This window comes from Mustela nivalis (assembly GCF_964662115.1).
Source record: "Mustela nivalis genome assembly, chromosome: 14".
In the NCBI taxonomy this organism is placed as follows: Eukaryota; Metazoa; Chordata; class Mammalia; order Carnivora; family Mustelidae; genus Mustela; species Mustela nivalis.
In genome coordinates, this window is record NC_139033.1 from 16,823,193 (window position 1) to 16,838,089 (window position 14,897).

A 14,897-nucleotide genomic window follows, 5' to 3' on the forward strand; every position below is an offset into this window, starting at 1 on the left:
GGAGGCGTCCTGGGGACAGCCCAGAGCCCCAGGCCCTTTCTGCATTTCCAAAATCCAAAACGTACCTGAAAAGCAATTGGATTTTTTGGGAATTTGGTGTCAAAACTCACTTGGCAGCCAAGTCCTCTCTGAGCTGATGTGAAGTTATTCGTGGCTTTGTCTGTCTTGCCTCACGGGACTGTTGGTAGGTTCTGACTTGCAAACTGCAGTGCGTTGCGTAGGGGCACGGCCGGAGCGCCCGTGGGGCATCCGGTAGTAAGAGCGAGCCTGAGCCCCATCATCACGGCCCCCAGGCCTGGGTTCCGAAAGGGAAGCACGCGACGGCTGCCAGCTGCCGCTGTGGATTTGAGGCCCCTCCCGACCGCACTGGTGGCTCCGGGCCGGACGCCCGATGTGCTCAGCAGAGCGGAGCGCGGGAACAGGCTCGCGCCTCACCAGAGCGGCTCTGTCCGTGACTCAGGAGCACAAGAGGGTTAACGTTCCCATCGCATGGGTCAGAGCCGTGGACTGCCCTGTCCCCAGCAGCCCCGGGCAGGGGATGGGACGCACGCCCAGGTGTCCAGGGTGCTGCTCCTGGGCCTCCCCGGGCTCAGAGGCCTGGTCTGCGGGGTACTGGTGGGGTGCGAGCTGGGTGCTGTTTGCAAAACGGCTTGAGCTTTAGGGCTGTTGAACTCAGCATCCTCGCCTGAAGCTCCGTTTCTGCGGTCGATTTTAGGGTCTCTGGGAAGAAGCCCATGGGGCTCCCAGAAGGGGGCCGGGATGGGCCGCTTCTCTGAACCACGTCCGGGGTGCGGTCCGCAGGGCTGTGCGCGTCCCACGAGAGCCCCCTGCCCCGTGGCGTGGGGGAGACGGTGTGGCGACAGGGATCCCAACAGGAGTGTGAACATCACATCTGCCCAGCGGACCTGCTTCTCGTTCCCTGGACCTTGGCGGTGCCTCCGCAAGAGAAGGCCGGTCCCAGTGATTCAGGGGAAAGGTTTCAGCAGCAGTGACTTAGGGGACAGGTAACTAAGTGTGGGTTAGGGCCTGGGCATGGGGCAAGGCAGGCCCCATCTGCCAGGGGAGCTGGGAACTCAGGGACTCAGCAGCGGTGGCCTACTCATAATGTTTTTTAATGTCAGAGATGTGTAGCCCGAGCCAGGCCTGCACATCTGTGGTCCTGGGGTCAATCCGGGTAGGCCACAGGCGCGTTTCCGTGTGCACGGCACGCATGGAGGTATGCAGGATTTAGGCCTCTCTTGAAGAGCACTGAGGATGTGGCGTGAAGTCCGCGCCCACGTGGCTGCGGCACAGGTGGGCGCTCGGTTCTGGGTGCTGAGAACAGCATGAAGACAGGCCTCTGAGCTCCCAGGCGTGGGGTTCCCTCACTCGGCTCCATGGACATCCCCTCTGATGCCTTACAACTCACTCTCCCGAGTGATTTCCAAGTTCAGGTGCCGCAGGGGCCCTTGACAAGCACCCCCCGCCCCCAGGTATTTGGCAATCGGCTGACCAGTTTTCTGGCAAGTTCTACAGCCAGAAGTTCAGAATCCCAGGTGAAGGGACATGCGCGCTCCTTTCCCGGGGGCTCTGCTGGAGGTCCTCCTGCCTCACGGGCCGGGCGGGCCCTGGCGGGTGTCCGCGTCCCCGCGCTCTCACCCTCCGCGGGCAGCCCAGGCCTCGGAGCAGCGGTGGAGCCGAGAAGCCACGGACCTGTGCTTGGAGGTCAGACCCGTGACCTCCGACGTGGTCTGTGGGTCGAGCACAGGTTCACGAGCCGGGGAAGCAGACTGCAGCCGCCCGTGGGGACAGAGGACACGCGGTCTGCCCCAGCAAGCGCACGGCTGACTGTCGCCTCGCATGTCTGCAAGGGCACTGCTGCGTCGGCAGGCACAGGAGCCGGCTCAGCCTGGACGAGGGCCGTCCTCGACTCACGGGGCAGGTTTGTCTGCTTGTCCCGATGCTCTGCTTCGCCCTTGTCCTCCGGCCACTGACACGGGGCTCCCCGCCCGCCAGCCGGGCTGCATCGTCTCCCCGGCCCCAGGGGCTCTCGCTCTATGTGAGTCTGCGTTTCTGTCCGGTCTTCCATGCAGAGAGGAAACCGTGCACTTGCTCCCGTCCTATCTGTAGAAGCTCCGTCATTCAGGCTCGGCTAGAAAACGGCCACACATTCTGTCTAGACATTCTAACAGCCTGTCTGCGTGTCAGATAAGTCCAAGACCGGACCGGTGTCGTCCAGCAACAGACCAGGTGTAAGCCTGGCGAATGACTTCTGTAAGAATGCCGTTGTTCGGCTAGGAGGTGGGAATAAGTATATTCTTTTATTATAAAAGAACTAAAGAGTGGAAACATAAGGCATAAAAATATGAACTCCACTCTGTCATAAATATTGCTATTTATATTGTTAGCTATGAAGAGCATTCGACGCGGTAATTCTGAGAGTATGTGGGCATTCCTTTCACACAGCAGCGCACTGGATGCTAATCCCAGGCCCGGCTGTCTTGCTGGCGTTTGCCTGGGCTTCCAGGAGCCCTGGGGACAGGGAAGGCAAAGTCTGGGCCAGGCCAGGCCCAGGCCCTCTGCACCGACGCGGTCTGTCCTGTCGACACACCATGGAGCAGGTGCTGCTGCTGTCGCTTAGTTACAGACGAGGAGACAGAGGCACAGGAAGTTAAGGAATGTCACCAAGGTCACCCGTCTGAAGGTAGACAGTGAGGTCACATGCAGACCTCCGGGCTCACGAACTCTGCTCTTGACGTCGTGCAACATAGACTCAGTACTCCAGAACAATCAAAATAACCCTCATTCTGATTACGGAGGGCTGTGACCCCAGAAGCTGGGCCTCAGGACCGCCCCGGCGCTGGTGGCGGCATCTGTGACATCTGTAGATCGCGCCGGTCAGCAGACGCGCGGCCTGAAGCTACGCGACAGAAGGGGGGACGCCAGCAAGTTGAGGCCGTCGAGTCCCGTCTCCCTCTTTCTCCTGCGGGAGTCTGAGGAGCGGCCGGGCTGACCTGTCAGGGGCCCCCGACCCTGAGGAGATGGTCCCTGTGGGGCTCCGTTAACTCGCTGGCCCAGAGCCACAGCTCCCTTGCGTCTTGCGGACGGACCCGAGCCAGCTCGGACTCTGAAGCCGGGCACTTCTCGCCGAGGCAGAGCATCTTCACGCTCCGTGCCCAGGAACGGGGAGCCCCAGCACGGTGGGGAGCAAGCAGCACAGGGGCAGCAGCGTGAGGTGCGGGGCTCGGGGGCTGGAGTCGGACCCAGGGGACGCTGAGGGGAGAAATAGCAGATTTAAGGGTCCCTGTGAAAGAAAGAAACAGCAGCTTCGGGAAACGCAGGGGAGAGAGACGGGGAGGTAGAGCTGACGGCTCCGCGCCCCCGCGGATGGCCATCCTGACGCGTGTGTGCTTGCACGCGCGTGGGGGGTTTGTGTGGTTCCTCGCTCAGCCCGTGTCTGCGTGAGCTCTCTGGCCCCCTCGGGGCCACATCCCCAGAGCCGGGCGGCGGCCAAGGGAGAGGCTTAGACACCCCTGCAAACCCCCGCTCGCCCATTACCGACACCGTTTCTCCCTCCCTCTGCAGGAGTTCGCTCAGCTGGCGAAGAGACTGGTTCGCGATCCCGCGCTCGAGAAAGAAATTGTGGCCAACGGAAGGGAGTACGTGAGGCGGTATCACTCGTGGCAGGCGGAGAGAGACACCTATCAGCACCTCGTCCGGACCCTGGAGCGGGGCGTCGGGGAGTGAGGGCGCCCGCCCGCGGCCGCACCGTCCATGCCCAGGCCTGGGTGCGAACCAGAGACGGAGTCCCGGGCCGCGGCTCCAGTCCGGTCGGTCCCCGTCAAGCCAGTTCAATGGAACCATCAAGAAACAGTGCCAGTTACAAGACAGACCCTCACCCAAAACCTGTCTGGGCTTCCAGAGACCATCACGGGCGTGGCTAGCACATCCGGTCCCTGCAGTAGAGGCCCGGGCAGGGGGAGGCAGGGAGAGGGCATCAGCCGCTACGGGACTCAGGGCCAAGCGCCGCACAGACCCGCCCCCTCCCCCCCCCCCCGCCTTCTGACGCCCTGTAACTCACTGTGCAAAGCCAACAGCCAAAATCCGAGTGTGCACAGAATAAAGCGTGTCGCCCTCCGCCCCGAACACAGCCACCGTGCATTTCTGATGGGGGCCGCGTCCGCGACAAACCGCCCGCCACCCCCGTCCTGTCCCAGCCCTGGACCCGGGTACTGATGCTGGAGCCTCTCCCGACGGGGCGCCTCGCGTTCGCACACTTTGTGTATCGGTTTCAGTTCGCTGGATGAACGCAGGTTTGAATGATCCAGGAGTAAATCTCCAGAGAGAACCGAGACACCATGACCCCTGAATATGGGGGGGGGGGTACTGCACACATCAGGGCGCGGCTTCCCCTCGGCCCAGCTATATGGCGGCTCAGCCGCCCGCCCCGCCCCACCGTCCCGAGGGGGCGGACTGCCCAGGCCTGCCGGGCGGGCGGCTTCGCCCGGATGCGCAGCTCCACGGAGCAGAGCGCGGGGGCTCGGTGGCAGCCGGTGCTCTGGGGCTGAAGCCGCCCGCCTGTCCCTGACTCACAGCTCTCGACGGTGCCGGGAGGGTTGCCGTCTTCCTCTTCTTTCCCAGTGAACAGAGTGTGCGCCTCCTCCTGCCCTGGTCCTTTCTCCTTGCGTCTCTCCACGCCCACCCTTACTTCCCCTTCCTGGCCCACTAGCCTCTTGGAATGTCAGGGGCGCCGTGTGGGGACGACACACTAGACACCTCCCTACCCGAAGTCCTGGTGCCTGCGGCGCGTTCCTGCCCGGTCAGTCAGATCTCAGGGCTGCAGGCACCCCAGCCTGAAGCCTTCCAGTGACCCGACATGCTGCCGAGACCGACACGAGGACAGCTACTGCCTTAAAGGGTCCCTCTGAAGGGGGACCAGAATTCCACAGGACACAGACATCAGAGAAGAGGCTGCACGATAGCTTTGTATTGAAAAGTGAATCCAAAATGGGGAAGATGGATTAAATTCTCCTGATGTCTAACATGACTGATTTACGCCAGCAGAACTGAAACTCGTGACACACCGTGACACACAGATGGAGCAAGACCACGTGGGCCCAGGACTTGGGCAGGGCTCCCCAGAGCTTCTCCTCCTGCTCTGCAGTGTCTGTCCCATGGTCCTGGGATACTATCTTGCCCTCGCCAGCTACCTGGTTCCAAGCCGCCAGGGACCCTGCCTGTGGTTCAGGTCGCTCCCCAGCACCTGTCCATCACTTTCAGGAGACCCCTCATTCCCACAAGACATGCAACTTTACTTCTCAACTGATTTCCAAAGGTGGTGGCATTTAAACACTCTGACCATGAAACACTAAGAGGAATTGACTCTGCTCAGGTGCAGGGAGCAAGAGGCTGTCAGTTAGGATTACACCTGGTTGCACCTGACCAGTAACACAAGGTAACAGTGGCATAAGCAGGAGAGAAAGGCATTTTTTTCTCTCCAAGTTCAGGGGTGAACAGCACTTGTGGAGTTCGTGGTGTTCCCGGGGGCAGGGACGCAGACCCTCTATCATCCTGTTCCCCCACCCTCAGTACACAGCCATCTCTACCTCATGCCACAGAGTAGCTGCCCAAGCCCTGCCATCACACCTGATTTCCAAGCTGTAGGAGAGTGGAAGGAAGGCAGGAACAGTCTTATCTACCTCCTTTCTTTCAGGACAGTTCCTACCTCCAGTCACATAGTGTGTCTCACACCCAGCTGCAAGGGACACTTGGAAACACAGGCTTTAATCCAAGCAGCCATGTACACAGTTAAAAACTAGGGGTCTGTTTTTGTGCCAGCACCATGCTGCCTTGGTGATCACAGCTTTGTAATAAAGCTTGCCATCAGGGAAATTCAAATCAAAACCACACTGAGAGACCACCTTACACCACTTAGAACAGCAAAGGTTAACAAGACAGGAAGCAACGGGTGTTGGATAGGACGTGGAGAAGGGGAGCCCTCTTACACCGGAAGTGCAAGTTGGTGCAGCCACTCTGGAAAAGTGTGGAGATTCCTCAAGAAATTACAAATAGAGCTTCCCTATGACCCTGCAATTGCACTCCTGGGTGTTTGCCCCAAAGATACAGGTGCAGTGAAAAGAAGGGCCATCTGTACCCCAATGTTCATAGCAGCAATGGCCACGGTCGCCAAACTGTGGAAAGAACCAAGATGCCCTTCAGCGGACGAATGGATAAGGAAGATGTGGTCCATATACACTATGGAGTATTATGCCTCCATCAGGAAGGACGAATACCCAACTTTTGTAGCAACATGAACGGGACTGGCAGAGATGATGCTGAGTGAAATCAGTCAAGCAGAGAGAGTCAGTTACCATACGGTCTCACTCCCTTGTGGAGCATAAGGAATACCACGGAGGACACTGGGAGATGGAGAGGAGAAGCGAGTTGGGGGAAATCGGACGAACCATGAGAGACTGTGGACTCTGAGTAACAAACAGGGTTTTGTAGGGGAAGGGGTGGGGGATGGGTGGTCCTGGGGGTGGGTATCAAGGAGGGCACAGACTGCACGGAGCACTGGGTGTGGCGCATAAACAATAAATCCTGCAACACTGAGAAATTAAAATTTAAAAACCAAAAACAAAATAACCCAGGGGTCTATTATCAAAAGAGACGAGCAGTTTGCACATCAAGAAACAGCCTGCAGGTGCCGCGGCCACGGAGGCACGCTGGCTGTAGGCTCTGCAGCCCTGGGCATCCTACTCAGTACTAACCACTGGGTACCTTTCGATGCCAAGAGAAGTGTTTTCCACAAGGTTTTTCCTTTTAAGGCCACCCAGACTCGGCTCCCCTCCCCTCCCCAAGATGTCATCTCCAGACAAGCTCGCGGCCGGCCCCGGCATCCATCAGTACCTCTCACTCTGCAGCATCTGAATTTAAGACTCAGAGTCAAAGAACACACGAGTTTTCACCTGAATCTCCCAAAATGTCCATTCCCGCTGGGGGACAGCCGGCCGACTCTTGGAGACCCCACAAAGCGAGGAAGTGTACTGACGACGTATGCATGACCTTGGTCACTCTGAATGTTCTCATGGTCACCCCAGATGCCCAAAAAGGTCATCATTCACGCTGGAAGTTCTCGGAAAATTGAACTCTTTTGGGGAGGGATCGGGAGTCCGAGTCTAGCGAGGAACAAAGGAAGAATTCACATTCAACGGAAGATACAGCGAAGTTCCTTCTTGCCTCATGTTTGGGCTCTACAAATGGTGTTTAAAGCAAAAATCCTGTGCGGACCAAGTTACTGGAGGAAACTCCACGCGGCCTGCTTGAGTGTGACACACGGTGACACGCCGAGTGAGGCGCACAGGCGGGTGTGACACGACCGCACACGGGAAGGCCAGCCTCCGCGTGTCTGATGAGCAGATGGTCCCGGTTTCAGAAGGAAAACGGAGTCCGTACACCGGATGTGGGGAAACCCTCCCGGGGCAGTCGGTGGGGGGCGGTTTCTGTCTGTTTTCATGTCCCCTGTGGAGCCATGTCCCCTCTCGGCCCCCAGGGAGCTCCGGGGTAGCCAAGCGAGGTCCACACTCAGGCCTGCGGCCCAGGGACCCAACTGGGAACCAACCCGGAGGCTTCACTACTTCCCGGGGCCAAGCCACACGCACCTCAGGGTCGGGGCGAGCGAGGAAACCAAGGACAGGGCCCCGAAACCCCAAGTCTCTCAGAACAGAAACCACGGCCCCGGGGGCGGGGGGCGGGTGCAGCTCACCGACGGAAGGAAGTCCCGGCACAAGAGAGCACGAGGAAGCTGAGGGCGGCCTTCAGTTCCAAGGACTGACTTCACCCTCCCCTCCGGCCGCGTCTGTTTCAAACAGAGTGTGCTCCAATCCACTTCCTTCAGACTCCTAAATAGGCCTTGAAAATCCAGGCTGAGAGAAACATCTTTCCAAAAATGTACACAATTCAGCTAAGTCACAAACGCTTTCTCTTAGGAAGGAAAAAGGAGCGTGACGCAGCCTTTCCCAGCGGAGGCCCTGGAACCACCACGGCCGGCCAAAGCCTCCCTGAGCAGAAGGCGCGCTCCACTGGAAGTGGGCTTTTTCTTTTTTTTTCATATTTTGTCTATTTGACAGAGACAGCCACAGCAAGAGAGGACACACAAGCGGGGGAGTGGAGAGGGAGAAGCAGGCTTCCCGCTGAGCAGGGAGCCTGATGCGGGGCTCGATCCCTCGACGCTGGGATCAGGACTTGAGCTGAAGACAGACGCCTAATGACTGAGCCACCCAGGCACCCTGAAAACAAGTTTACTCTTTAGCGTCTCATACCCAAAAAATGCTAAGTATTTCCCCAAACCAGACCTTCGCAAGAACCTGGAGAGGCCAGTCACTCTGTACGAGGACCCTGACTTGGTTCTTGGTGTCTGGCCCTCCATTCTAGAAATACCCAGAAAAACCGCTTACATAGTCTAGAGATGCACTTACTTCCACCTGCTGAGGCTTCCTTCCCACTGTCCTCCTCTGGCCCGTCTTCCCGGGCGCGTCTACCGAGGCTCAGCAGACACACCGACGACTGACCGGAAAGGCACCCGCATTTGTGACTTCTGCAGGGGTGTCACTAACAGCGAATTTCGATGGACCCCCAGGTCTCAAGGCACGGCGCTCAGCCCCGGTCACAGCGACCTTCCCCCAAGCCCCGAGCTCCTGGAGAACAACGGAGGTTATGAAACGCCCCCCGACTTTCACGTTCCGGCAAGGACCCACTGCAGAGGACCCCCTTCTGGATACAACTGGGGTGCACTCACGGCCGGCGCCCCGTCCCTCTGCCAGCCCCACCCGCACAAGCCCACGCGCCCAAACCCACAGCTCCCCTCGGCGCCGATGCTCCCAGTGTTCTCCGTGTGTCTGAATCCCCGAGAATCCTTCCCGGTAACGCCCCCCCCCCCCCCCCCGGCACTAAGCAGGGTTGGTCTCCCACCGGCGGCTCCTGCTCGGCAGCATGCCCGTGCTCACAGCAGCCCCGCGGCGTCATCCTGTCTCCCCCCGTCTCTCCCTATCCCTGATGCTACCTCCGCGTCCCTACGCTAGGGCTGGGACAAGTGTTCGACCCAGGGCAGAGGGAGTGGAAGGGCCGGAGCGCGCCGCCCGAAATACGGCCCTGCGGGGCCCGGGTTCTTGAGCTGGAGACCGCTGGCAATGAACGGTGCAGAAAGAAGGCTTCTCGGAGCTTCCCTGATCTGGCTAAGAGCAGACACTTCTGAGAAATGAGGTCGGCCATAAATCCCCCCTCCCCAGGGGAGAGTGAGAGCCGAGTTGGCCGCCACAGATGAACTTGACTGAACAGCCCTGACCTGCTGTGAGTTCCCAAGTGCATTTACCGTCCCACACTTCACCGCCCTAGATGTTCAAGACCCTTTGTTCCGACGGGTTTTGTAGAAGTCTGCGGGTCTGACCACCACTTTGGGGCGCTCGTTTCATGTCTGTGAGCACCCCCCCATGCATAAGAAATAAACCCTTTCTTCCTCTTCATGGGACTTGATTTGCAGGCCCTCAGTCCAAGAACCTACGAGGGGCTCCCCCTCTCAGAGCCATCAGTTTTAACATAAGCACTTTTATTTGGACTCACAGAGTTAAAACAGTTATTTCGTAATAAGTAGATGGAGATGGAATTTCGCTCCATAGGACTTAAATACAGTAAGACGTGTTTCTAGAAGATTTTCAATAGTTTGGAAACAACTATTCTTTGAATAACTTCATAAACTCAGATTCTGCCTTTATACAAATTTTTTTCCTGTTTCTTTGGCGGCAGGGTAACATACCAAAATATTGACTGATAAGTACGTGTCCTGATCCTTTACGCAAATGAGACCCTTCTGAGCTTACAGCATTTGGGGACAGAGATGGGCACATCCACCACCCAATTTGGTAAGAAAGAGTCAAATCCTTGGCTTTTCTTTTCTGAGGAGGCTTTTGAGTTTCCTGGGAGAGAAAACAAGTCTTGAAAACCGAAGCTTTGGAATCACAAAGCCGGAGTGTTTGGAATAGAAAGGCTTGAAGTTTCCAAATGCAAGGTCTAGGCAAGTATCAGCAGCAAAATCCTGAAGGACCGGAGGCATGCTTGAATAATCAGACTAGAAAGAACTGGGTGAGGAGTGGGGGGTGGGGGGGCTTAGGGAGGGAGCGGGCCTGCAGCAGGGCCCGCGGCTGGCGCCCAAGGGGGAATAGAGAGCCCTGCCCGGGGCAGGACTTAAATTCCAGACCCTCCTCCTGCAGCCCCTGCAGAATGGTGGGCCCCAGAGCCACATCCTGGCTCCCCCAGGACATCGGAGCAGGAAAGACGTGACCTTTTATAGAACACCTTCTAAACCACCGGCATTGGGGCGCCTGGGTGGCTCAGCGGGTTAAGCCTCTGCCTTTGGCTCAGGTCATGATCTCAGGGTCCTGGGATCAGGCCCCGCATCGGGCTCTCGGCTTGGCAGGAAGCGCTCACTCTCTCTCTCTGTCTGACAAATAAAATCTTTTAGAACAGGGGCATTAACAGAACCTCTGAGGTAGGGTAAAACCAACTGATCAGCTAGATATCTTCCAACAGTTTCCGAAGGAGGGGGCACGCCCTGCCTCCAGGGCTTACAAGGGTGGGGGGAGGCAGCAGGAAGGAGGCCTGTGTGGGCAGGAGCCTTTACGGGGCCCCCCTCCCAGGAAGGAATGGGCTAACCAGGGACAACAGGACTGGGCTGGCCAGTGAGTCATTCCCATAGGCCCCGGGATATAGCGAAAGTCTCTGGTTGTCTGGACTCACTGGAACAGGCCAATAGTGCCCTGAGTCTGGGAGCCCAAAAGCGTTGGGGTGCACCTCTGGACTGGCTGGAGGGGGTGTGGCCAGGGAGGCAGGAGGGCGAGGCCAGGTGACTCAGGCATATCACTGGCTTGTCCAGGGCAAGGCATGTCCACACTGGGGCAGGCGGCCCACGGTAAAGCATCAAATTTGCCAAAGCTGGGAACGTGGTTACACAGCACCGGGGACCGGGGGAGAGGAAGGGGTCGCGCTCTGGGATGGTCGAGTTTCAACCTATATCCAAGGTTCTGAGAACGATCCCAGACGCTGCGGAGAGCGCACTGTGAGCCGGGCATGATTCTGGGTGTTTCCTGTTGATTTCGCCTCACCATGATCCCGAGAGTCAGGAGATCTTATGATCCCCGTCGCACACGCGGGGAGACGGGTGTGGGGAAGCAGAGGAAGGCCGGCAGACGTGAGCGGATCGAGTCTCGTCAGCAACGCAGGACGCAGCAAGGGAGGCGGACGGCTCCTCAACGGATTGTGACCAGAGACAGAGACGCAGTACAGTCATGTACACACATGTATACCGTGCAGTCTTCCTCTGGTCATTCGGTCCAGGAACGAACATCTGATCCACAACAGGCAATCAGAATCTCTGAGAATTCGGAGCTCAGAAGAGGAGGGAAGAATGCAATAGAGAAGAGCAAAATGAGAAATGCAGACAGACAGGGACAGAGACCAAGACAGGGACAGAGACAGGCATAGAGACGGAGAGAGACAGGAAGAGGGTCAGGGACAGAGACAGTGTTAAAGGTGTTCAATTCCCAGATTCTGGTTCCAGCCCTTTGGTTCCCAGGGATACTCCTATCTTTAAAACAAATTCTCTCTTCTGCTTTTGTTATTTTGGGTTGAATTGCAATGAAAAGAAGCTTGCTGTTACCCAACAGACGGTCAAGACCACGGGTGCTCGAGGCTGTGGAAGAGGTACTGTCACTGGAACAGGGCACTGACAGGTGGAGTTTAAAAGCTCCAAGCCCGAGTCCAGTCGGGCGTAGTGCTGGCTGCGTCACCCGTCACCGAATCCTGGGGTCTGGTCCTGACCAGTGACTGAGAACCCCGCCATGGGTCCTTCTAAGCCTTTGTTGGAGCTCCTTGGTAGGGACCCACTAGCTGGGAGACTTCCAGCAACTGGACTCACCGAGGGTGTCGGGGAATGCTAAATGCATGCCCCAATCTGCTCTCTCCTTGCTTACTACCAACCCCGATCTTGTTCAAGAGGTGACGTGCCCTTTCCAACCACAAACCACGAGTCCACTCTGTACGCACAATTGTCCAGGTGTGACATTACAAGAGACAGATGGCTTCTTTCTTTGATGTCTCCCCTTTATGTTCAGAACTCAGGCACAACAGCTGGCACTCCAGCAGCCATCTTGCACGCGTGAGGATGGTTGGAAGGCGGCAACAGTGATGCTCTTGAAGGGTACCTGGAGGGTCTGCTTCCATGGCTGCAGTAATGCTTCTGTTTTTTTAAAACTCCTGGCGTATTTTTTAAACCTTTTGTCATAGAGAATGTTGAACACACATGAAGGCAGACATAACGATATAATGATTTGCCCACGCGAACACCCATCCCCAGCCACATATTTACCCATCAGGGTCCCAAAGGAAACGGATGGTCATTCCAACTTCGAGAAGAGCTTCACAAAAGGGCTATTTGTGCAGGTGTGGGCAGAGCCTGAGAACGCCACCTTGAGGGGTGCATATCGGGGGAGGCACCTCCTTTACCTGAAGGAGCACGGAAGGGGTGATGACCAGAACCCAGAGAGGACCCTCTGGCCGGAGCTGCTGCCTTTAGTGGAGGGATCCAGCCTGGCTCCGGGAGTCCCCGCAGGAAGCAGCCACTTCTGTTCTCCTGCGGGTCCTGCTCCTGGGAGGAGCGCCGCTGGGGGCACAGGGCAAGCAGGCCTGCTGCTGGTCCTTACAGGCTAGTGCCCGGGGGTGCGGTGAGATGCAGAAGAGTGGACAGCGCGTGTGCAGGGGCACATGGGAGAAAGCTGATTCTATGAATTCCAACAGCTGCTGTAACAAATGACCACGGATATAAGTGTTTACACAGAGAATATATATTTAATGGATTTATTATGATTTGTAAATCATAACAATGTATCATAGTTTGAGTATAAATATTTATGAAATAATATGTATAAGTTCACGAATAAAAAAATAAAAATGTCTGTAATTTAAAAGTAATGAAATTAGTAATTTAATTTCATCTACTTAAAAAATCTATTAATAAAACTATTAAAAATTCACTTATGCCTATCATTATTTTTAGCTATAACCCAATATATAAACATCAAGATTTATTAATTTTATTATAGTTAAGATTATAGTAAAAAGCAAAATTGTAACTATATATTACATATACAATCAACTAAACATTTTTGTATATACATAATATACATATCCATTATGTAAACACATGTTACATATAATCTACGCGCGCGCTACGCGCGCACACACGCGCGCACACACGCGCGCACACACACACACACACACACAGTCTTGGACCCAGCAATTTTGTTTTCTGGAATTTACCCTTAGAACATAATCAGGGATGATAAAAAGACCTATGCGGAGGGTAAAGCCACCACAGCATTAACTGTAATACCTATGATTTCAAACAGTGCAAATATCCCGAAATAACCAATTAGTTAATAAAGTTATGAGAGGGCGACAGCCTGAGAGTGTGGGCAGCCTTCAGAAATCACATGAGGGGGGCACCTGGGGGGCTCAGTGGGTTAAACCGCTGCCTTCGGCTCAGGTCATGATCTCAGGGTCCTGGGATCGAGTCCCGCATCGGACTCTCTGCTCAGCGGGGAGCCTGCTTCCCTCTCTCTCTGCCAGTCTCTCTACCTACCTGTGATCTCTCTCTGTCAAATAAATACATAAAATCTTTAAAAAATAATAAAAATAAATTAAAAAAAGAAAGAAATCACATGAGAAATGACGGAACCTGACACGGAGGCAGAGGCCCCGGGGGACCAGAGCCCGTGAACCTACACGGACCGCGCGTGACCCAGAGCTGTAACAGAGCCCACGCGCGGGCTGCGGTGATGAGGCTGTGGGTGATACTGACTCTCTGTGGCTTTCCAGTTTCCCAAAGTAAGCACGTATTACCGTGTTGTAGGCCAAAATCTGGGCTTGTTGTTGTTGTTGTGAACGAAGGAACCGGACAGGGAAATTCATCACCAGGCTGCAACCCCCCCCTCTCGGGGACTAGTTCTCCAGGGCCACCAGGTCCGAAACCTCACTGCGAGCCGACGTGCTCTTGCCGGAACAAGCCAGCTGAGGCACAACGTAAAACGCCGGGCATCCTCCCTCGTTTCTGGGTGTCTCGGTGGGGCGATCTCATCACAAACTGTCTTGAAATCCTCAAAAGCCAATGCCACGGTCGTGGGAGCATTTCCTGGGCTTTGGGCTAAGGCTGTGTTTTGATCTCGGAAGTCGTGAAGGAAGCAGGAGGCCGGTAGAAAGCAGGGCGCGCCGCGAACGCCGTCCTGAACCGCCGGCGGAGCTGCTTCTCTCCATCTGGAAGCCCCGGCCGCTCGGACTAACACCCTCGAGGGCTTCTGCGAGCAGGTGCCGCGTCAACAGCCCGTGAGGTGCGGCGCCCCCGGGCCGATGCGCTCCTCCTCTGCGCGGTGAAAGCAGCCGCGCTGTGACCGCCCAGCGGGGAGGGGACCCTCCCTGGCACTCCGAGCCCCGGGCCGAGCGCCCAGCGGACGCGGCAGAGGCTGGCAGCCTCCGCCACATGAGCCGCTGGCGACTGCAGTCACCGCAAACACACCATGGGTCCCGGGTCCCGTTACCACTGCGCACAAGCCTCCGCCCTCGGGCCTTCCTGCGCTCCTGCCCCGAGCAGGGCCCGCGACAACCCTGCGGGTGGGGGAGGCCTTCTGGCTCCTCCTTCGCCCATAACACTCGCATGAAGGCCTGTCCCAGCGATGGACGCTTCCAGGGGAAACCGACTACTTAGTGCCCCTGCGGGACCCGAGAATTCTCCATTAAGTCACCCCGGGTCATCTCATCATCCTGGGAGGGGCTCCCCTTCCCCTTGTCCTCCGGGGTTGGAGGGAAGCCCGTGC

At 56.7% G+C, this 14,897-nt stretch overlaps 1 protein-coding gene across 7 annotated transcripts in view; it reads left to right on the forward strand.

Annotated features, from left to right (window-relative positions):
* The window catches only part of GLT1D1 (glycosyltransferase 1 domain containing 1), a 101,111-nt gene extending 88,132 nt beyond the window's left edge, over positions 1 to 12,979 (forward strand). For 6 of the 7 annotated variants that reach the window (XM_082699865.1, XM_082699869.1, XM_082699867.1 and 3 more), the window contains one exon: positions 3,565 to 4,125. In XM_082699865.1, coding sequence (XP_082555991.1) covers positions 3,565 to 3,726 — 162 coding nt within the window. In that variant the 3' untranslated portion in view covers positions 3,727 to 4,125. Of the gene's footprint in view, positions 1 to 3,564; positions 4,126 to 8,617 lie in introns of those variants that run through there. The other variant, XM_082699868.1, reaches the window with a different exon arrangement.
* The last annotated feature ends 1,918 nt before the right edge of the window (positions 12,980 to 14,897 follow it).